Here is a 23,074-nt window from a genome sequence, read left to right on the forward strand (position 1 = left end):
GGATATAGATCTGGCTGTGAAAGGGAAACATGAGAAGTTCATGTGATGATGAAATGTTCTGTGTCTTGACTGTATCAATGTTAACATACTCTTTGTGATATTATAGTTTTATAAGCTGTTACCAAAAAAAAATAAATAAGATGTTACCTATTGAAGGAAACCAAGTAAAGAGTACATGGATCTTTCTGTATTAATATTTCTCACAATGACAACTGGATCTACAATTATCTCAGAATAAGGAGTTTAATTTTTAAAAACTGCATATCACTTTATTCTTTTCCAATTATTTTCAAATATATTATTTCCAAAGGAGAAAAAGCAAACACTCAATCAATGTGGAATTGTATTTTCCATTTAAGTTTGTGAAGGAAGCACCTAGCAATTGTTAACCATCCTTATCTGTGGTCATCTGGAAATTCGTGGCCTGACCAATGAATTCCTATTTTTAGTCTTAATAAAAAATAATCATTTATCATTATTAGAAATGAAAAATAACATTTATTGAGGAAGGTGTTCAGAGAGCTGAGAATGTTAAAGGAATACTTTGTCTATATCCATGCAGACAAAATATGGCAAAAAAGAGAACAGAACAGAATGAAACCATTTACCTCCTCTTTGGCAATGCGCATCTCATCAGTAACATCAGAGAAAACTGTGGGTTGGATAAAGTAGCCTTTATTCCCCCATGGGCCTCCGCCACATTCCAGCTTGGCCCCTTCCTTCTTTCCACTTTCAATGAGGTCAAGTATTTTTTCATATTGTTCTTTATCAATCTATTGGAAAAATATTACATGAAAAGTTAGAAAAAAGTGGCAACTTGTAAAGATAATACTTAGCCCAGCCTGTAAATAAGGGTTTCAAAATGCTCAGATATTGTTATTAAGTTAAATATTGACAGAGGCTCAGATTCATTGTTGGGCATGTTTAATTCTCATGATTTTTCTGGAAAGAAACCTTGAAGATAAATGTCTGTATTTAGTATTTGTTTTACAGTTATACAAGAGAAGTATATTGACACTGCAAACATGTGTATACCTTTTCATGTGTGTGTGTGCCTAGACACTAAGTCGTGTCGTACTCTTTGCGACCCCATGGAACATACCCCAACAGACTCCTCTGTCCATGGGATTTTCCCAGGCAAGAATACTGGAGTGGGTTGCCATTTCCTCCTCCAGGGGATCTTCCTGACCCAGGGATTGAACACGCATCTCTTGTGTCTCCTGCATTGGCAGGCAGATTCTTTACCTTGAGCCACCTGGGAAGCCCATGCTTTTACATACAGCTGTCATTTACTTACATGGGAAGAAATGTCTGTTAATCATCAACCATTCTTACCTGGAAACTGTAATCCTAACTGAAATTAAAAGACAGAAGAAGAAAAAGAAAACTCTGATACTGGCTTTCATTAGACATGGCAGTTATAAAGCAGATGCTTTGTGACTTCAGGAAGACTTTTAGATCTTCAGACCTCTGGATGAGATTCTTCTCCTAACCATCCTCTGTGGCCAGGTCCATGCTGACCACAGCCTAGTTATCTCACCCAGTTCAGGTCCCTCCAGGGCAGTCACTAGGTCTGGTTCTAATTTCTGACCTGTCCTGATTGTTGCCAACCTGCTTTGTTAAATGGACCACATCTAAATATATTTTAAGAACTACAGAACTTAAATACTTTATTAAACTATATTTTTACAAAGAAAAGAATGACTCCAGAATTCTAACTGGGAACATCAGGAGCACATACCTCTACTCCATGCTCTGGAATTGGACCTACCTATTACTTCAGTTCCTACTTGGTGTGGGGGGAAGGAGGGGACTCCAAATCACTGGTGAAGACTGCCTTGTCTCAGATGTGGCTGGAGTTAAGTTTTAAAGGGAAAACACTAGAGATCCAGGAGTTAAGGTGAAAACCTCTCGCCAATTTACCTTGTCTCTACTCACTACTTAAATAGTGTTGTTCTTTATCTTTCTCTTTGACACTACAGTCTTCCGTGTCTTCTAAATCCCAGGAAAGGGCTTCATGAAGTTCTCAATGCACACAATCCAGCTCCTATATCCAATTAGATTAAGCGCTATGTATATATATAACAAATTCTTTCTTGGTAAAGTCCTTTTCCAATTTGATTTCAAAGACCAGAATGTGCATTTCCTTAAGGATTTGGAAATAATCAGTATTTTCACTTGAAAAAGAAGTTATAATATCCATATATATACATAATTTTATAAGTTACAGCACACATTAAAGCTTATAAATGTCTCCATAAGCTCTTTCTTATAACAACAGAGAGTATTTTAAAAGGTAAAGACATCTCATGGACTTTTTAGTCTTTTCCTTCTCAAAGTCCCAACATATCTACTTTTTCTACTTATTCAATGCAACCTGTGACAAAAATCTTTTCACTTATAATTATGATATAATTATTATATATTAAATTATTATGTTAAGCAGTTAGATCACTAGATTATTCACTTAAGAACCCTATGGATGGAAATTTACTGCAAGTCTATTTTAACTTCCTTCTCTTAGGAATAATGAAGTATCCTAGCTCAATTTTTGAGCCTCTGGTTGAATCTTGCAGATCCCCTGATGGGGAGAAGTATTGCCCAACAACATTGAATATTAAGTTATCTTCTTTTCCCTCAGTCTCTCTTCTTCTTTCCTTTTTTCTTCACATATATATATTTCTATCTACCTATCTATCCATCTATATCTATCATCTATTTATTTATCTATGTCTATTTGATATATTTGTCTCAAATGGGAAATGTGCTTTTCCATAGATAGATATTTAGAGAAAAAAATAATCACAGGTAAAACCTTAGAGTCTCATCCTTTCTTAGAATAGGACACCAAGTCAAAATTGAATTTACTATATGTCTTGGCATCCATTTGAAAAGTTACCAAATATGATCAAAATTAGCAACTACTTCTATGTACTCAGTAAACACAAAGATATATATAAAATATAACAGGCTTAGACTTAACAAAATGTATATGTCCTTTTTACCAGTTATTTTAGGGCTTTTAGGTTTCAATATTTGGTATTGCCAAAGTCCTAAAATTTTCCTAGTTGGATATCTTGGCATGAGGTGGAAAATATAAGACAGCCTCTTAGCTTTCTACACTGTAAACTCTATGAGATCATGTAAAACCTCTGCTCTGGATCAAGACCTCAAAGAGCAGGAGTAAGTTTAGCATCTAAAGTCCAGGAGCTTGAAAACAGACAAAGGACAAAGAACTGTGTAAGGGAGAGGGAAAGGTGAGCTTTAGACAAGAGAGACGCTCTCACTGACAGTGGTTCTAAGCCGACAGAAGAAAATGGGGACCCTCAGGAATAACTGGGCTTTAACAACTAAAATGGGAAGTTTGGTACAAAGTCAGAAACTCAGGATATTTTAGGACACTCATACTATTTTTTAGAAGGTCAGAGTGACTAAAGAATTTGGAAAGAATTTAGTCATGCCAGCTGCCTATATCTGTGGGATGGAAGCTGAAAAAAAAAGGATTGATGCTGAGGACGAAATAAACGATAGGATGGTATAAGAACTTCCAAATGGATAGGAACTGTATATAGGACTTCAGAGGTGTACAGATTGAGAAAAACAAATTTATATCATTTGTTACTTTTCCTCACGTCTTTAATTTCCAACATCTCTTTAACTGTTTCTGGATGTGAAAACAGCAACACAAAATCAAGATACTTTCTTTACCATTGGGAGTTCAATTCATTATTTTTTTATTCACTAAACCGATTCAATATCATCACCAAGGAATATATGTGGATGGGAAATAATGATATTCAGTTAAAACCAGACCTAGAGAAGATACTTTACTCTTATGCCCTGTGAACGTTATTCCATCTATTTTACACTCACCTGAGGGCCTTGACTGACTCCTGGGGTCAGAGGATTTCCAAGAACATACTTTTTCGCTCGCTCAACACTCCTTCGAACAAACTCATCATAAATTGATTCTTCTACAAAGAGACGGGATGCAGCTATACAACACTGGCCCTGGTGATAGAATACTCCTTGGTGTGCAAATTCGACAGCATTGTCCACTGCAGAGAAGACATTCATGTTAAAAGACATTTTCTAAAAATAATATATTTTTTATATATCTTTCTTAGAGGTGATATGGTGGTATTAAAAAATCATGAGTCATGTAATCAAACATAGATTCAATATATTCTACCTCTTACCAGTCAGGTGACAAATGAGCCTTTCTGATCCTTTATTTGCTAATCAAATGGTAGTAAAATAGTAAATTCTGAAATATAATGGTTATCAACACAACTTTAATATGAATAATTCCAAAATTTGGAAAGTATCCTATGACTAAATCTTACTTCAAGTGACTTTTATAAGTATTTCCATTTATAATTAAATGTCTGAATATTTCTTTCAGGTTTCAGGTTTTAACTAATGACAAAGAAAATATAAATTATCCACTATGTTAAGTAAGAATGTAAAAACATTCTTATATACTCTGATCAATAGAAAAAGTGGTATTTCTAAGAAAAATCATAACCCCTCAAAACCCCAAACAACTAATATTCAGAATTGCTCACCCACCTTACAACCCTATTCTATGAAAAATTTTCCAAATTTATCTAAAGTGTGCCATGTTATTTCACATATGCCTATAAACTCTTATCTGTTTATTTGAAATGGTTACATGGGTCTTAAAAAGAGGAAATAGTTTGTTTCATTAGTAGATCCTAAACAGCCAGAAGAAAGTTTTCTTTGCATTTTAATTTTATGAATGCAGACGCTTTAACTTTACAGCAGCTGGATATTGTTATCTTTATTTGGGGCTTTTCTGGTGGTTCAGATGGTAAAGAGTCTGCCTGCATTGCAGGAGACCTCGGTTTGATCCCTGACTTAGGAAGATCCTCTGGAGGAGGGTATGGCAACCCACTCCAGTATTCTTGCTTGGAGAACTCTGATGTACAGAGGAGTCTGGCGGGCTACAGTCCATGGGGTTACAAAGAGTTGGACACAACTGAGCGACTAAGCGTAGCATCTTTATTTTGTGAACTAACCACATGTGCTTAAGTTGTAGTGAAAGCATTTTACATGAAGGTTTGGTAAAATGAGAAATCAGGTCATGTCTGTAGAATGTATAATAAGGTAGTGTGCTCTAAAAAAATAAAAAGTTTATTGCCTCAAACCAATAATGCAGCTCTTAAAGATACAGAGGAATGTTTGATTGTTTTCTTCTAACTCCCAGTTAGGAAGTAATTGTGGCATCCTACTTGATAATATGATCAGGATGGACTTAGGATATAATGGAGTCCCATCATAATTAGAGATTTAATATATGTAAGTTCAATTACACCTGCTAGAAAAAAAATGAAATTATTTAAATAGTTGGTGTCCTTTCCTCTGACCGTTTCATTCAATGAACGTGTGATCCAGACAGAAGGGAGATGACAAATGCATAGCTTGCTGTTTCTCCAGCTGGTCTAGTGCAACACATCTGAGGGTATCTTACCACACTTAAGGTGATGCTAATATTTAAGGTATGAAATTAAGAATATACTTTATGACAAATGCATAACAGTTTCTCTAGAGTTCAGCTGAGAAAACACCAACTGAGCTCTGAGGGAAGCCCAAGCAAACAGCAATCTATTCCAAGTTAGGAATAAATCGTGTCTGTGTTGGATTTATCTAGGCTTTATAACTTTAGGATAGTTTAACAGATTTTTAAGAGTGATTTTGGACTCTGGAATGCCTTACACTTTGACATTAGAAGCAAACCCTTTACCGTATGGTACTGCCCGGCCAAAAAGGAGGAAGGGTAATTGAGCAGAGTGGCGTTTACTCACAGTCGGCGTCAGCAAACACAATGCAAGGGCTCTTTCCACCGAGTTCCAGGGACACCCTTTTCAGATTACTTTTCCCAGCAGCTTCTTTGATCAGTTTGCCAACCTGAAATGGAGCATTACAAAGGAGGAGGCTTAATCTGCTCCCATCAAGGCAAGTTTTATTTAGCAATTTAAATTTATATGACGTTTGTGGGAGAAATGGGAGAAATGGCATTTTTTCAGATTTGGCAGCTTCCGCTACCAAAGGCTCTTCCATCCAAGCATAAACATATGATATATCATGAAAACAGATATATTGAATGTAATAACTGATTTGATGTACACGATCTTGCTGTACATGGCGCAACAGGAGGTTATTTTTCATTTTAACCAGAGCTTCATCTTTCTTCTGTTCAATCTGATATATCATGACCCAACCATAACTTAATCTATTTTGACTTTTCATCCCTCTGTTGAAATATAGAAAACTCTATCCATATCCAAAGAAAGTGGCATATTTACCACCCCCGAATTTCTGCTTCTCAGTATATGCTCACCCCAACTTGGGCTGCCTCCAATCCTATCGTTCCTTAGGGTCCAGCTTGTATCTTAGCTCCTCTTTAGCATTCAATGATGACTCAAGGTGAATGTGACCCTTTCTTTCTCTGATCCCCAGTAAATTCCCTCAAAGGAACTCTTTCAGAGTTTCCCGTGGATTGCATCATTTGTATACACATCAGTTTCCCCAAACAGATGTCACCTCTCTGGTGGCAGTAACTGTTCTCCCTCACTCCCTCTTTCTCCCACTATCCTCCATACCTTGAATATTGGGACTTGGAGAAAGAAATTGGATCTGTGCTCTGTGCTACTACTTTAGTTAGCTGGAATCTTGTACTTGTTTCTTCTTTAATGCTAGTGGCCTATCTTCAGGGAAAGAGTTTTCTTTCTTTTTCCTCTGCAGATCACTTCCCATCAAGATTATTTTCTGTAGTTGTTTATGTTTTTTTGTTTCTAAAACCTGGTCTGTTTTACAACTATTTCCTCTCTATTATTTCTTATTGAAGTCTTAGTACACTAAAATGATCTTTGCTTTTCTTTTTTACAAGATGATTCATTTTATCTTGCCTCTTTTATTCTCTGGATTACTTTTCTTTTTCAATGCATCAATTTTAATAACAAGTTTCTACCCCGACTAAATAAATGATAGGTAGACTGAGTGTGTGTTTAAATTTCAAGTGACTACTGAACTGACTCCTTTGTGCATTACAGAGTAAAGCATTAATTAATCTGCTAATATTTTCATCTTATGTAAAATTTACATGCACAAAATTAAACCTATAAATGTAAGTTAATAAAAATAAACTGAAAGTAGACTGGCAATGGGGAAACCCTGTTTGAAATTTCTATTATATCCTATTTTGCTTCCACAACATATTAATACTTCTCATGACCAGTTTCAAAGACTGAATTTTCACTTGAGGTGATTAAGAATTTTGTATTTCCTAAAAAATATTCTTTGTCTTTTTTCCTTTGAATTCTCCAAATTCTTTCTGCATTTTTTTAATTTTCTGTTTTTTTTTGTTTAATTGGCTTAAAAAGATTTGCTGGAGATACTTTATTAAAGTAGACAGTTTTTGTCTTGGGGAAGGGAGTAAAATCAGAGGTATTTTTCTAAAAGCTACAGGTGTCAAAAAACTAGCATGAAGAATGGTTAGAAGTATGAGTGAGAAAGAAAGGTTATACTTTTGTTTATGTAATTTGCAGATAAAAGGTTTGCTTAAGTTTTCCCAAGTTCAGTTCAGTTCAGTTCAGTCGCTCAGTCCTGTCTGACTCTTTGCGACCCCATAGACTACAGCCAAAGGTCTAGGTAAAGTCAAAATAAGGAAGAATCAGTCTTTGCCCCATACTTTTGTTTCCTCATTTGGAAAAAAAGTAAAACTTCATAATTTTTTTTCTCAAAGAAAAGGTAATCACTGCAATGAAGAGAAGGGAAGCACTATTAAGACTATAGTAAAAGGTATGTTCCATGATATTGTGGCATTGGCTTTGTGGGGCAGAAGTAGCTAATGCTCATAAAAATGTTCTAACTTAGCACATCTCATACAATGTGGGTTGATTGCTGTTTTAAATGAATCTAATGGGACATTAAAATTCTAACATTGCCAGAAACATTTTTATAATGAGCGTAGCTGCTATAATGGACTGCAAAAATATAAAATCCATGGTTTACCTCTTTCATGGCATTTGGCAAGTTCACTTCTACCTGGTAAGCCACAAACTTGAAGCTAAAAGAGGATGACCTAGAAAGACTGATTTTTCTGTGTGACTTCTAAAGTCATCTTGCTACTGCTAAGTCACTTCAGTCGTGTCCAACTCTCTGCGACCCCATAGACGGCAGCCCACCAGGCTCCCCCATCCCTGGGGTTCTCCAGGCAAGAACACTGAAGTGGGTTGCCATTTCCTTCTCCAATGCATGAAAGTGAAAAGTGAAAGTGAGGTGGCTCAGTCTTGTCCGACTCTTAGCGACCCCATGGACTACAGCCTACCTGGCTCCTCCGTCCATGGGATTTTCCAGGCAAGAGTACTGGAGTGGGAAGTCACACTTAATTCTTTAATACTCAATCAGAAGTAGTTACTATACTGGTTTCTGGAGATAAGAATGGATAAGATAGTCTTTGAGGAGAGTCAGCAAAGTGGAGAGAGATATATAACAAAGCAAGGAGCAAGTGCTGTCACAATTATATATCACGGACAATGGGAGCACAGATGGAAAGCTTTTAAATTTAGGATGCTCCTGGGACTACAGAGAAAGTCCAGGTGGCTTGTGGTGTGGCCATGCATGAACAAAAACTTACGGGAAGGAAAAAATACAGGGAACAATCAGAAAATGATGGGGCAGTGATGAAGAAATATTATGTGGAGAGGGGACCTCTTCCCTCACACCTGAACTAGTGTGAAAAATTAAAGAGTAAGGGAAGGAACAAGAGAATGGAGGTGACTGTAGGACACATGGTAACCATGCCATTTAGAGGATACTTGGTAGGATGCTAAATGCTTTGCTACTCATTAGCTTATTCAGTTTTATTTGGTACAGTTCAACAAGGTAGATATTATCATTCCCATTTTACATATAAAGAAACTCAACTTTAGTTTTTTGAAAGACACACTGCTAGGAGGGGTAGACTTAGCATTTGAACACAGATGTTTCTTAGTCTTCTAATATAATAGTTTTGGGGGAGAGGGGCAGATAAAGTGCCCCCAGAGTGCTATAGAGTCTCAGGGATGAGCTAAGACAAACAGGCAGTGCTGTGGAGATGGCATCTGGGAATAGTAGCCTCTGACTCAGATGAGCTAGAGAGGTGTGTGGGCCAGACCTGGACCATAAGCAGTGCATGGGCCCTGATGAGGGGCTGAGGGCCCTAGGCTGAGGAATTTGAAATTTCATGCTTTACCTCCTCTGCTATGATTTCAACCTTGATTTCATCATTTTTCAATTTATTGCTCTATCTCAAACATTCTCAATTGTTTTATCCCCAGACTCCTGAATGAAGAATTGGTTTTCTCCTATCTCAATTAGAAATTTGTAGAATGTCATTTTTCTACTCTATGTCTATAAAACAACAATAAAAAGTATATAATTATCTAGCTTAAAAAGGATCAAGAAAAATAAAATTTTATTTTATATTACTTTAGTTCTCTATGTAAACTTTTTATTGGAGTGGCTAATCAGGAGTATAAAATAATCAAATTAGCTTTCCCTTACTATCTGGAATGTTCTTCCTGTTTCTCTCTCCACAAAGTTTTAAAAAGTAAACATTTTCAACACCCAGAGCATTTACCAGCTCTCCTCTCCTCTGAAGTGCCTATGGCTGGGATCCTGTTCTTTCACCTTCTGGATAGCCAAGCTGGAGCCAGTGAAGCAGAAGTTAGGATCCAGGAAGCTAAGCTGCTGGCTTCTTTTCGGAATGTTCACGGGAGAGCGCCAAATAAGGAGCTAAGGGTGAGGCTCTGCTCTTTGATCTTCCTAATCTACAGGTTAAAGTTACAATTCATTCATACACATCACTGTGGCCTAACTTATATCTTCTATCATAAACCTTACAAATCATATGCCAAGTTCTGATCAGTCATATTTCTCATCACACAAAGTAATAACATACTGAAAACAGTTTACTACAATCCTCCCACACTGGTAATAGGTGTTCCGTTTCATCTCAATGACATCTGCTTATGTTCTATAAACACGTTTGAAGGCTAGAATAAGGAACAAATCATTAAAAGAACTTTTGTTTTAAGGAAACGTCGGCTTAAAGGCAGTAACATAAAACACGCTTCTGACTGCTTCACTACTGGCCTGAGTAAACGATGTTACCTCTGTCGATCCTGTGAAGGCCACTTTGTCTACATCCATGTGAGAAGAAATGGCTGCCCCTGCAGTAGGCCCATAACCAGGGACAATATTCACTACTCCAGGAGGAAACCCAGCCTAAAAGACAAATAAAATAGTTAGAACAGAGTTGATCATTTAATTCTACAGAAAAAAAAGGAGAGTATGGAGCCAAAGCTCCCTCTTGATGCTAATCTTAGGAGTTACTCTACAAGGAAACATTTATCTAAGTGGTTTTATCATTTATTATTATTTCACTGCTTAGCTCACTTAACCTCAAGGGTTGCATTAAAGTCCACGTTTGACTTTCATGGTTCTTTACTCCAATGATGGCTGTCTCAAATTTCATAATACTAACTCAAGATAGTATGTGTGAAAGTGTTTGGTAAATTACTCACATGGAAGGAAAACAATGTCTTTTATTATCCATTCAGCAAAAATAAGAAGCCAAGGGATGTTAATATTTTTAGCTTCTACCTGTTCATTGTCAGGGCATACTAATTGGTTTGCAAATTCCTATCCACATTATTTAATCAGAAAAAAATGTTAGGTTAAAAATGGTCACTGCATTCATGATCAAGCATCACAAATTGATTCCAATCCCAGTTATAGAATTATCAAGTATAAAGTGTGGCAAATGAAATAGCACATTAAAATTTCATGTTATTTGCATCAAAAGGTCTCACTTTGACATTTCTTTTGCCTACTTTTAATTTGAAGTGAAGAATATTTTTAGGATATGGTTCCAGATTTTCTAAACTTTAAATATCTCAGAACTAATGCTTATTTTTAAAATATTGGTAAGATATAAAGGGACAAGGACAAGAACTTGTTTACAAGAAAAAATATATTAAAACAACCTGGATAGTCAATAAAAATAAATTTTATGTTCTCTTTTGTCAGCTTTTGAGCAAGAAAGTAAATGCAAAAGAAACTGTAATAGAAAAGAGAATATAAACTTATTCCCTCATGGGTGAATTGTTTAGAAATAATATAGCCCAATGCCACAAGCAAGCTTAGAGGACTCCAACCTTTAGATAGACTAGTTTAAACAAATATGCAGAATTTCCAAGTCATTAATAGCAGTTATCAACCAACTTACATTTCAACATTTGGAAGAAAATCATATCAATTTCAACATGAATTTGCATTTGTGAATGTTGGGCAAAAGAAATAAAAAAGAGCTCATAGGTGACAGTTTGACATGAAGCTTTTGAGTCTGACTTCCTGTCTCCCTTTGGGCAGAGGTTCATTTGGGTTGACTGCCAGAAATCCTTGCCGATAGCCACGTGTAATGTGTCCCCACTGGATAGGCGCTGTTGGCAAATAATGTAGTTTATAGTAGCACCAGATGAGGCCTTCCTACTGTCAATTAGGATTCCTGAGATCTTGCACACATTTTGATTTAGCAAACATACCTCTTTTATTAAAGATCCCATGTGAAGAGCAGTCAAAGGGGTTTGCTCTGCTGGTTTGACAACCACTGTGTTTCCGCAGCTAAGGGCAGGCCCTATCTTCCAGAGGAACATGAGCAACGGGAAATTCCACTAGAAAGCAATATATAACAATAGATTCTTTGTATTGCTGAAAGCCACATTTGCTAATCTAACTTCTACATTTTATGCTCCCCGTAGATGTTAAATAAGAATTGTGGTAGTTTTTTTTAACCATCTGGTATATCCTAATTAAGTTCATTGCTCAAAGCAACTCATAAATGCTAAAAACAACAACAACAACAACAAAAACAAACTGCAAATAAACTAGATACAGGAAGAGAGTAGGAGAAAGTCATAAAATTTTATCAAGAGCTGTTATTTTGAGTTTATTTTCTACCAGGAAAAAAAATCAATGCATGGTTTAGAAAACAAGTCTTACTGTTATATTAAATATAAATATCTGTGTTTAAAAAGTGTAACTATTCCCCACTCCTTAATAGGTCTTTAATTATAACTATTTACCCAATAATAATACTTAGTAATATTTACTTCCACTGAAAATAGCTTGCTAAAGGCAGAAGTCTAAAGTCTGGAGACTGACAGCCTGGTTCAAATCTCAGCTCAGTCACTGAGCAGCCGTATAAATTCAGACACGTTTTATGCACTCTGTATGATTTCATCATCTACACATGCTGTCAACAATTCTCTTTACTTCAGAACGCTGTCCTAAGAATTCATAGAGAAAGTGGTCCAAATGTTTAACATAATGATTGGTTCACCACAGACAAACGGTAAATATTAGCAATTACTATTCAGGATTGTGTAATTTTATGGGTTTTATTGGGAGTTTTGCACTAACAAGCAATTTCATTCAAAACGTTGGTACATGTATATTTTAGTCTCATTGGAGCAAAAGATAGTCATTGCCACTTCCTCATGTAAGAACATCAAGGCATTTTACCATCTGTTTTCTTTTTTTTTGGCCTTTTTGAATATGTCATTTAAAGTAAAATCACTGGTAGTCTCCTATTTGTTGGACTTGAAATCTTCATGATTCTGCTTAAACATGGTACTGTCTCAAAGAAGAATATGGAGTATCAAAGCCTTTTATCTAAAGGTAAAATATATTCCATACTGTGCTTCAAATGCCTCTGGCATGGTTTCTTTCATTTAGTTAAGAAATTTCATTCAAGAATTTGAACACTCTGGTTGCTACTATTCTCCAAGCTGAGAAGTCCCAATGCAGGTATGTGAAGTGTTGGAGAGCAGTTGGCCATACTATATACTTCATTAAAATGCCTGGTGTCTTGCACAATGACTGCTTTGCTATGTACATGTTAATCATAGGTCTTAAACAGAGTTTACAATACAGCTTTTTAAAACAAACCTTAGAGGGAAAGGTTAAGATTTGGTGATGCTGTACTATGGAAACACACTCAAGAGATATACCAGAGTATAGATAGGATTTAGATTACCTAGTTCGTATTCAAAGGGTATAGTCACAGAGACACCTAAGTTCAACAATGACTATATTTGCTCCACATTTAGCAAATATCTAAGCATTCATTTGTGCCTGAGAAAACGTCATTACCAAATGAAATAGAATTAGAACTCATTCCTTTTGAGACTGAAAGTTACGTAAGAGAACAACTTACAGGAATGATTTGGCCACACACACCAACAGGCTCACTTCTTGTATATGTAAAAAAGTTTCCATCTGGAAAATAAAATGCACAAACATTTATGGACAAATGTGCTTGACAGTCACAGAATGGTGGGTTGGGGTTGATGTGAGAGGAAGATATAGACAATAATTTAAAAAGAGTTTATATTTCTCATTATTTACAAAATGAAAACCCTCAAATAGGGTAAGCCCTCAAATAGTAATTTGAAATAAGAGGAACCATAAAACTGAGTTAGGTGCACAATTGGAAAAGATCTGAATAATGTTTATTCTTTCTCTGATCCTCCCAGAGGACTACTTTCTAATTCATACTTATCCTCAAAATTTCCTTTCTTTCATGATAAAGGAAATAAAAGGTGTGAAAATAGGAAAGAAACAGAGCTCTGTTTTTGATGACTCTTAAGTTCTACCAGTAATTTTTAAAGTGCCTAATATAATTTAAAAAATAGTAAAATTAAAGCATAGTAGAATTAAAAAATAGCTTTCTATGAGTGGCAAGTTTTTCCCACTGACTTGTTCTAAAAAGTCCTCTTTTTTTTGCCTACCACATGATAAAAGCAAATTCTCTTAATCTATGAAAAAAATGCCAGAAGTAGAAGATATTTCTTTTCAGTCTGTATCTGACTGATTCATATGCCTCAATGAATGACCACATGTGACCTTGATGTGCTCATCCTGAGTTTGCACTATGCTTTGTGATTTGTTCTGTTCTCGTTCCCACAAAAGTTTCCTGGCTGTCATAGCAAGAAGGCCCGTTGTCAAGATGTATTTGTACTCTATATGGCTTCTCCCGTTTTGTCAAAGGGTAAAACAAAAGTTTGTAAAATATCCACAGTTCTTGGTCCCACCATGGTCTTTCTCTTCCCTTTCCACTTTCTGGTGCTCACTTCTAACCTGAGGGCTGCTCCAATTAGATGGAAATGCACATCAGGGCCAGTCCTGGAGGATATTTTGTTTTCATAGTCAGTACGTTTATATGAATTAAATTCAGCTCCTGGTGTTTTCCAAATTGATGTTTTTCATATTCTTATCCCATTATGTGCATACTGTATTAAAATACTAAAAAAGCAAACTTACTCACTCACACAAATTCTTAAGCTATAAACATAGGCTCATCTTTCTTTGAAACTATTTGAAACAAATCAATGTGAATTAGTTTGTTTAATTAGCCTGCTTTAACTATACTGAGTTAGACCAGGCACACAGATGACCAGAGTTGACTCATACTGGAACATACAAAGAGGCTTAAATAATTACATTATAGGAAGAATATAAATGTCACCGTTGGAATAAAATCCAAATAAATAATTTCAGAGGCCAGCTTTGAAAAGTTTCCTTAGAGAGACAACTGCTTAAATCAGTAATTGTGGGCATGCAGATGTTCTTACTCTAATATTTTCTAAAATATCTGTAGTGTTATCTTCTGCATGGTTATGCTGAAACAATTTTAAAATCCATATGATGAATCTTAGCAGAACTTCCAGATTCAGAACTGCATTGTCTCAAAGTCAAGAAGAAAATAATTTTCCCCTACTTGGTTGACATCTTTAAAAGGGAGAGTTTGGAATTATTCATCTCTACAGTAATCTCCTCACCCCTACCCTCACTCTGGGTGGTTTCCCAAAGTTACTTACCCATGGGTATCGTACGGCCCTGGATCTTGTCAGCCCAGCCTGCACAGTAGCGTAATGTTTTTATGCAGCCTCCTAAATCCATCAGATATGCATTGGAAAATATTTTTCCACCATTCATTGCCTCCATTGTCTGAAAAAGAGATCATCCCAAGTCTAAAGTTCCATAGAAATTTTAGATTAAAAAGATAGTCAATATTTCATCACTTCATGGCAAACAGATGGGAAACTGGAAACAGTGACAGACTTTATTTTCTTGGGCTCCAAGTCATTCAGATGGTGACTGTAGCCATGAAATTAAAAGACGCTTGCTCCCTGGAAGAAAAGCTATGACCAACCTTGACAGCATTTTAAAAAGTAGAGACATTACTTTGCCGATAAAGGTCTATATAGTCAAAGCTATGGTTTTTCCTGTAGTCATGTATGGATGTGAGAGTTGGACTATAAAGAAAGCTGACAGCCAAAGAATTGATGTTTTTGAACTGTGGTGTTGGAGAAGACTCTTGAGAGTCCCTTGGCCTAAGAGGAGATCAAATCAGTCAATCTTAAAAGAAATCAGTCCTGGATATTCATTGGAAAGACTGATGCTGAAGCTGAAACTCCAATACTTTGGCCACCTGATGTGAAGAACTGACTCATTGGAAAAGACCCTGATGCTGGGAAAGATTGAAGGCAGGAGGAGAAGGGAACGACATAGGATGAGATGATTGGATGGCATCACTGACTCGACAGACATGAGTTTGAGCAAGCTCTGGGAGTTGGTGATGGACAGGGAAGCCTGGTGTGCTACAGTCCATGGGGTTGCAAAGAGTTGGACACAACTGAAAGACTGAAATGAACTGAATTATTTTGAATAGTCATGTGCTAGGGAATTTTGAAAATACTGGAAGAAATCCTGTGAGCGATCTTATGTAACTTCCTTTTTTAAAAAAGGAGATTAAAAAAGACAGTTAGAATGACTTGCTTAAGGACATAAGATCTGGGTAGAAAAGGTATTGAGATTCTGGTTTCTAAACTTTAGTGCCCTTCCGTCTCATTCTGAACACCCCTAGTAAATCAACTTTCCAGGAATTGGTCACAATTTGATATCTGCACAGCTTGTGAGAGTGGTGCTTTGTCTGTAGTTAGATCAGGGTTCCAACAAGATTTTACTTGTTGCATGATAAAACAGCAGGTATCTATTTACTGTCAGTGACCATTAATAATGCCTCAATAATCATTTTTAAATTTTTACATTGCATGTGGATATTCTCATACAATTCACACAAACTTAAGTGACCTCTAGATTTTTTTTTAATCCATAAGTTTTCTTCAACAAAATTCTGAATTGTGAAACTCTGAGTTTTGTCACTAATACCATAATTGTTTGAATGGTTAGGCTGTAAAGTTCAACATTTTCTAGTCTAGTGCCCTAATGGTTTTAGGATGACTATCTCTTCTTTTCCTCCTTTTCTTAAGCAGAACTTTTAAGACTTTGGGGTCTGATGTTCTACTGATGCAAGAATGTACAGGTGATAAACTCTTAAATCAGTCCCTTATCTGTTGTACAATATTCTGTCTCTGTAATTCACAGATTAAATAAATTAAGGAAACCAAGTTTAAACATATTCTGCTTTCTTCCTGTAGGACATTTCAGTTAGTGTTATATTGTGTATAACTTCTAATTCCATACTTTTGCATATTTTATGCTGAATCTTTGATTGGATAATAACACTTTGATTAACTATAATTAACAATGTTGATTTAGAAAAGAAAGCCTTCCTGTTACTGCAAGTTAATGTTCTAAAGGTAGTAAAAGCTTACTCTGAAATCTTCTGTTGCTGTTGCTTTGTGTTAAATTGGCTTCTCAAGGAGAAAACAAGGAAACACCCCCTACCCCCATTTTATGTGCTAATCCATATAACCGCTGAAATTTTTTTTTAAAGGTGTATACATAAAAATGACATTTTTTTAAACACATGAATGGATTTTTCTTTATTACTCTCTCACCTACAAAAAGAATATAATTTAATCAAGACCATTGTGAATGTGTATCAGTTCATTTCAGGAAGGGAAAAAGTGTCCACTTATTAAATGTTTTGGTGGGCTAAGACTGGAGAAATAAGAGTCATTTTAAAGAAATATTCTGGGCACCTTTAACAAACTCCATGAGATTTTTTTCACTCAGAGTTCAGTAGTCAAGTAAGTTCAAGAAAGCCAGTCTATAATCCTAGAATCTTCATGCTGCAGATGACCTTGTTAAAGACTCAGAAATTCTACAGTTAGGAAAGAAATTTGTTTAATTTGTTTTAACTCAGAATCTGCCAAAGTTTAGACTGTTTTGGGAGTGGACATTAACATCATCTAGAACCCGAGTGCAGGGTACTTACCGTCTGAGAATAAGCTCAGTGGTATGGTTCATATACAAGAGCTGGTAGAAGTTTTTGCTTTGTTTGTAGAAAGTATATTGTTGTTATTGTTGTTTAGAGAGTATGTAGTGACCACTAACAACAAAACAACTTACCAATCCAAACCATGAATGCTTTCTAGAGATTTTGAATTCTGCCCAGCTCAGTTAATACCCACCGCCAGAAGCAGACGATCTCTTTCAATTAAGTCAGCCAACTTGTTTATCAGCCGTCCTCTCTCTGAAGCATCCATAGTACGCCATGGAGAGCCGATCTGAAAAGCTTGTCTTGCAGCCTTCACTGCTTTGTCAACATCCTCCTGCAAGTCAAAGTGAATTCAATTAGTGGGCTAAATATATTCATAAATCCAATGGTAATAACCATATAAAATAGACTGGAGTTCCTCATAAGCTGTGTCTTCATCAGCTCAAAGTCCAGCACATTGTACAGACTCAGCTACTGTGTATTAGAATTAGACCTGCTGCCTACTTTTTGGAATGATGAGTGCTATATACAAAGCACATGCATGATTTCCTAGAATAGAAATATTATATTTTAATAGTTGCTATCATTGGAGTGTTTACCTTATATCAGGTAATGTTCTAATTGCTTTATACATATTAACTCATTTAATTTTCAATAGTTTTATGAGACAGATAAATTCCCTATTTTACAGATGAGGAAACTGAAGCAAAAAGGAAGGTTGAGATTTGCCCAAGCTCCGTAGCTGAAAGTGGCTGAACTGTTTTAAACAGAGCGCAGCTGGCTGTAGAATCTCTGCTCTTCGCCACTATATTTTACTGTTTTGGTGACTGGGTTGCCAAAAGTTGCAGGGAAAATCAAGATCTAAAACACTGAGTATCTTCTTGGATCTCTGTTGATTTTATGGACTCTGCACTCTCATGAAGAACCTACTAAAGGGTGAATAAGAACTGTGTTTCGCTGTTGAAGAGAAAAATTTATAAACATGTCCTCAGTCCTCTTGTTCAGAGGGGAAAAAAGACACAGAGGCATAGGGGCTGGTATAAAGAAGGGTCGGTAGATTACAACCTCTCATTTCCCAACTAGGTGCAGAGAGATCCTTTCTTTCTTTCTTTTTTTTATATTTTGCCCCCTCATTTTATTTTTTTTCCATTTATTTTTATTAGTTGGAGGCTAATTACTTTACAAGAGAGATCCTTTCAATCCCTAAATAGGTAAAGAAGTGAGTTTCTTACTATTAAGGCTCTGCTTTAATTATATTAATTCAAACAAAAGTAATCAAGAAATTTCACACTCAGTCTAGGTTTCTTGTCTTCATTCATGTGTCTTTACTCACACCTTTTCCTAAACTGGTTTATTCCTCCTGTTCTCTCCTACTCTGCCTCAGTTAGATACTCTCTCCCCAACCACTCACTCCCATAGATCTTTGTTCAGATCCCACGTGAGCTCCTATAGAATCCATCTACTCCCAAAATCACCACCTCTTCCATTACTACTTCATGTATCCTTTTTCCTTCCCCCATCAAATCAGTTGCAAACACTTTAAACATATAGATTATCCCAGTGTTCTTTTGTATATCAGTCTGGTCACTATGTGAAGCTATATAAGCTCCACAAATCATGGTACCTCTTAGGCCAGTGTGTTTTCTTTTGGGTAGGAATGATAGTTTCCTGAAAGAAACTGAAGAGAAAATTGTTCTATTTTTTTTTAATTGCCCAAATTAAACTAAACCCATTCAACAATGGTATCTTCCCTTGGGGAGGCATGGATCTCAGATTAATATTCCCTGTCTTTGATTATATTTAGTTAAGAAGTCCCAAACTGGAAATTCCTTGGTGGTCCAGTGGCCAAGATTCTACTCTTCTACTTCAAGGGGCACAGGTTTTATCTCTGGTTGAAGAACTAAGATCCAGTGTAGTGTGGCCAAAAAATAAAAAAAAAGAAGTCGTCCCAGACTTACAAGTCTGCAAATTAAAATAGAAGCTAAGTAAATTATTTTTACCTTTATTGCTACATTAAGATGATCTTGGGCCAGAGGAATATTTTAGAAGCATAATCTGGTCTAAGTGATAATATTATCACAATACAGACTACAAGCAAATATTCTTTCACTGTAAGCATCATACACTTGTATATATTACTGTTTAACTTTTGAGGGAATGACGATTATATACAATAAAATACATGTATTATTACTCTCCATTCCTAATAAATGCATATATACATATATATATATATATACATATATAGTTCATATTTTGAGCATTCAGTTAACCACATTGATTACTTATAGTTAGACATTGTTTTAGGCCATAGGTTCTCACCTTCTCCAAATTATTTTGGAAGAGTGCTGTTGAAAAACATCAAAGGCAAACTGCAAGAATCCGAAATTGCCAGCATGATCTGTAGATACCACAGCTTATAAAATACATGCTCTGTGTTTAAAAAGGTCTGTATGACACAGCTTTCACTGGGATCCTTCTGCTCAGTGTTCTATCATCAGCCTTAGCCAAATATGGTTTATCATAGGCATCCTGGCCTCTCAAAGGGATATGGAATAATTGGCTTCAAGACAAGTCACTCTGCCATATGGAAAATATGTTCCTGGAGAAAGCTGCTATAAATAAGGGCAGTTTTGTGGTTATGTTCTTTAGATCATGCTTCTCCTTTTCTCATATATTTTATCTTTCAGGCACAGAAATAGAGTAATGGTAGTTAATATATAGCTCTGGAACAAAACAACCCAGATCTGAATTCTGGTTCCTCACCTATTAACCATGTAAGTTTTGAAGTATCCATCTATTCATCCATTTATGATTTGCTAAACACTGTATTCTGTAGCATTCTTATCAGGTTGCTAACGATAAAATAGTGAAGTAAAGAGACTGACCGTTTGAAAATCCTAATTGCGTGGGAGAAACATACAACCACATAATCACGTCATTATTATAAACCATGAGAAATTTGGTTCAGTTCATTCCGAAGTGAACTATATTGTTACATGACTTCTCTAACCTTCTGTTTTCCTATCTTTTTAAAAAGAACATTTATTAATTTAGGCTGTGTCGGGTCTTAGCTGTGGCGTGTGGGGTCTTCTGCTGTAGCACACAGATACTCTAGTTGTGGCACACAAGCTTAGTAGTTATGGCATGGGGGCTTAGTTGCTCTGCTGCATGTGGGATCTTAGTTTCCCAACCAGGCATTGAACCTGTGTCCCCTGCATTGCAAGGAGGACTCTTAACCATTGGACCACCAGAGAAGTCCCTTCTTATCTTTAAAATAGGGATAATTTACCTCACGTGCTTCCCAGGTGGCTCAGTGGTAAAGAATTTGCCTGCCCAAACAGGACACGGGCTCATTCCCTCAGTCGGGAAGGTCTCTTGGAGAAAGAAATGGCAACCCACTCCAGTATTCTTGCCTGGAAAATTCCATGGATGGAGGAGCTTAGCAGGCTACTGTCCAGGGGCTTGCAAGGAGACGGATACCACTCAGTGACTAAACCACCACCATAATTTACCTCATGGAGTTGTGTTGAAGACTAAATAAGGTGATACCTGAAACATTTTCTGTGTGACAGACATTATGCTAAATGTTCATTAAGTGGCAGTACGTTCTATTGGAGTCGGAGCAAGTCAAAACAAACCTAACTCTCAGCAATTCTAGTGTATTTTAATCCTTCCTTTCAGTTTTCACTGCCTGTATTATTTTAGGCTATCATCTTGCATTGTTGCTAACCCTCCTAAGTCCATTCTCCTCTCCTCAGGTTGTTGGCCTACTGCGTGCTTAGTCGCTCAGTTGTGTTCAACTCTTTGCGACTCCATGGGCTGTATCCTGCCATGCTCCTCTGTCCATGGGATTTCCCAGGCAAGTATACTGGAGTGGGTAAACACTTCCTCTTCCAGGGGATCTTCCCAACCCAGGGATCAAACCTGCATCTCCTGTATTGGCAGGTAGATTCTTTAGCACTTAGCTACCACTTTGTGGTCTTGCCTATTACTACCAGGCTAATCTTCCTCAAATAATTTGACTATATCACTTTCCCTTCCCAGCATTTGCAAATGCTCCCTTTTGTCTACAGTCCTGAAGCTAGTCTCCTCTTTCTGATTTTCAAGGCCTAGCATTTTGGGGTCTAAGTCACCTGCTCAAACTTGTGTTTATACGTTTTCTACCCTAGGTAGCCCTCTATTTCTCACATTTGCTTTTGTAATTTTCCTTCCAGAATGTTCTCCTAGCTCATCCCTTCCTTTCAAAATCCTTTTTATTCTTTAAGACCCAGCTCAAATATCACAACCTACCTAAACCTTTGCCAAACTAAACCAACTTGATGATAGCTACTAGTTAAGAGCTTACTAAGCTCCTGGCACTATGCTACTGCTGTAGTTAAGCCATCACAGACTTGGTTTTATAGGACATGAGATGTAGCAACAGTAGAACCAAAATTTGATTCCAAATCTGACTCCAAAATCCAGTTTTAGGATAGCCTCAAAGCTATCCTGATAATGATCTCCTTTGCAACAAATATTTACTGCTACCTCTAGTATAAGCTATAATATTTCTTACTCTTTGGGTCTACGATAGGCAGTTAATAAATATTTAAACATTTTATTATGTATCTTGTCCAACTCTTTGTGACCCCATGGACTGTAGCCTACCAGGCTCCTCTGTCCCTGGAATTTTCCAGGCAAGAGTACTGGAGTGGATTGCCATTTCCTTCTCCAGGAGACCTTCCCAACCCAAGGATTGAAGCCGGGTCTCCTGCATTGCAGGCAAGACGCTTTACCGTCTGAGCCACCAGGGAAGCCAGCAGGGATGTATCTTATGATGAGTTTTCATTATGTTACGTTGATTTTATATAAGGGTGCTCCTTATATAAATAATCTTCTTGTATTGATATTTACAAAATAATTCATATCTTAATTGATTCCATTACATAGCACAGCTTTTACATTAATCAAACCATTAGGTATAGAGGTTTTTAAAAAATTATTATTATTATTATCCCAAGACTATTATTGCTTGGATTTTTAATCTAGGACTAGCATATCCAAAGATATAATTTTTAAATAACCAGAAAGCAATTTGATACATTAACTCAAATTTTCTACCATCAGTAGTGCTTTTACCTGATAGTGTTTAAAGTGTTCCTTTTTTAACATAAGGGACCACAAGTTGAACAGAAGAAGTTAAGGAAGGACTGAACTCATCCATTGCTGCCAGACCACGCATTTCCATATTACATGCATCCATATTTGGAGAAAATAGTTAGCAGACCAGTTTTACACCTGTCACAGACACTTACTGTAATGGACATTTACTTTTATCCCCACCAATTATTTGCTAGGTCATGCTGTAGTATTAAAAGCAGCTTGTGGGATTAGGCGATATAGCCTAAAAGAGCCACTGAAGTGAAAAGAAAACAGTTCCCACCCACATCTGTGCTTTGCTTTGTAACCTCCATTTGTTCTTGCCCCTCCTCCTCTCTTTATAATACCATTGAAAGGCTGTATGTAGCCCATTGTTAGCTCCATTCTACTCATAAATTAAATCCTTAAAACCTCTTGGCTCATTATCTAAAGAGTCAGTTCCAGAATATTAGGTTTACTGTGACCCTGTAATTTACTAGATTTGTACCTTCACTAAGCAACGTTAGAAGTTACTATATATTTGTCGGCAAACTTGTGAGAACAGCAATAATTATTTTAAAAACAAAAGCTGGTAGATTATTTCAGAAAAGAATATGATGACAAGAGCACTGGATC

At 36.4% G+C, this 23,074-nt stretch overlaps 2 protein-coding genes across 2 annotated transcripts in view; both read right to left on the minus strand.

Annotated features, from left to right (window-relative positions):
• The window catches only part of LOC122686324 (60S ribosomal protein L7-like), a 675,506-nt gene that overhangs the window by 175,687 nt on the left and 476,745 nt on the right, over window positions 1-23,074 (minus strand). The gene's annotated exons all lie outside the window — the stretch shown is intronic.
• Window positions 1-23,074, minus strand: part of ALDH1A1 (aldehyde dehydrogenase 1 family member A1) — a 51,398-nt gene that overhangs the window by 10,351 nt on the left and 17,973 nt on the right. The window contains exons 3-10 of the mRNA XM_043891503.1: window positions 17,511-17,651; window positions 14,949-15,078; window positions 13,286-13,347; window positions 11,613-11,741; window positions 10,180-10,293; window positions 5,829-5,931; window positions 3,874-4,058; window positions 609-773 (exon numbers count right to left, since the gene is read on the minus strand). Coding sequence (XP_043747438.1) covers window positions 609-773; window positions 3,874-4,058; window positions 5,829-5,931; window positions 10,180-10,293; window positions 11,613-11,741; window positions 13,286-13,347; window positions 14,949-15,078; window positions 17,511-17,651 — 1,029 coding nt within the window. The remainder of the gene's footprint in view (window positions 1-608; window positions 774-3,873; window positions 4,059-5,828; window positions 5,932-10,179; window positions 10,294-11,612; window positions 11,742-13,285; window positions 13,348-14,948; window positions 15,079-17,510; window positions 17,652-23,074) is intronic.

This window comes from Cervus elaphus, chromosome 29 (assembly GCF_910594005.1).
Source record: "Cervus elaphus chromosome 29, mCerEla1.1, whole genome shotgun sequence".
In the NCBI taxonomy this organism is placed as follows: Eukaryota; Metazoa; Chordata; class Mammalia; order Artiodactyla; family Cervidae; genus Cervus; species Cervus elaphus.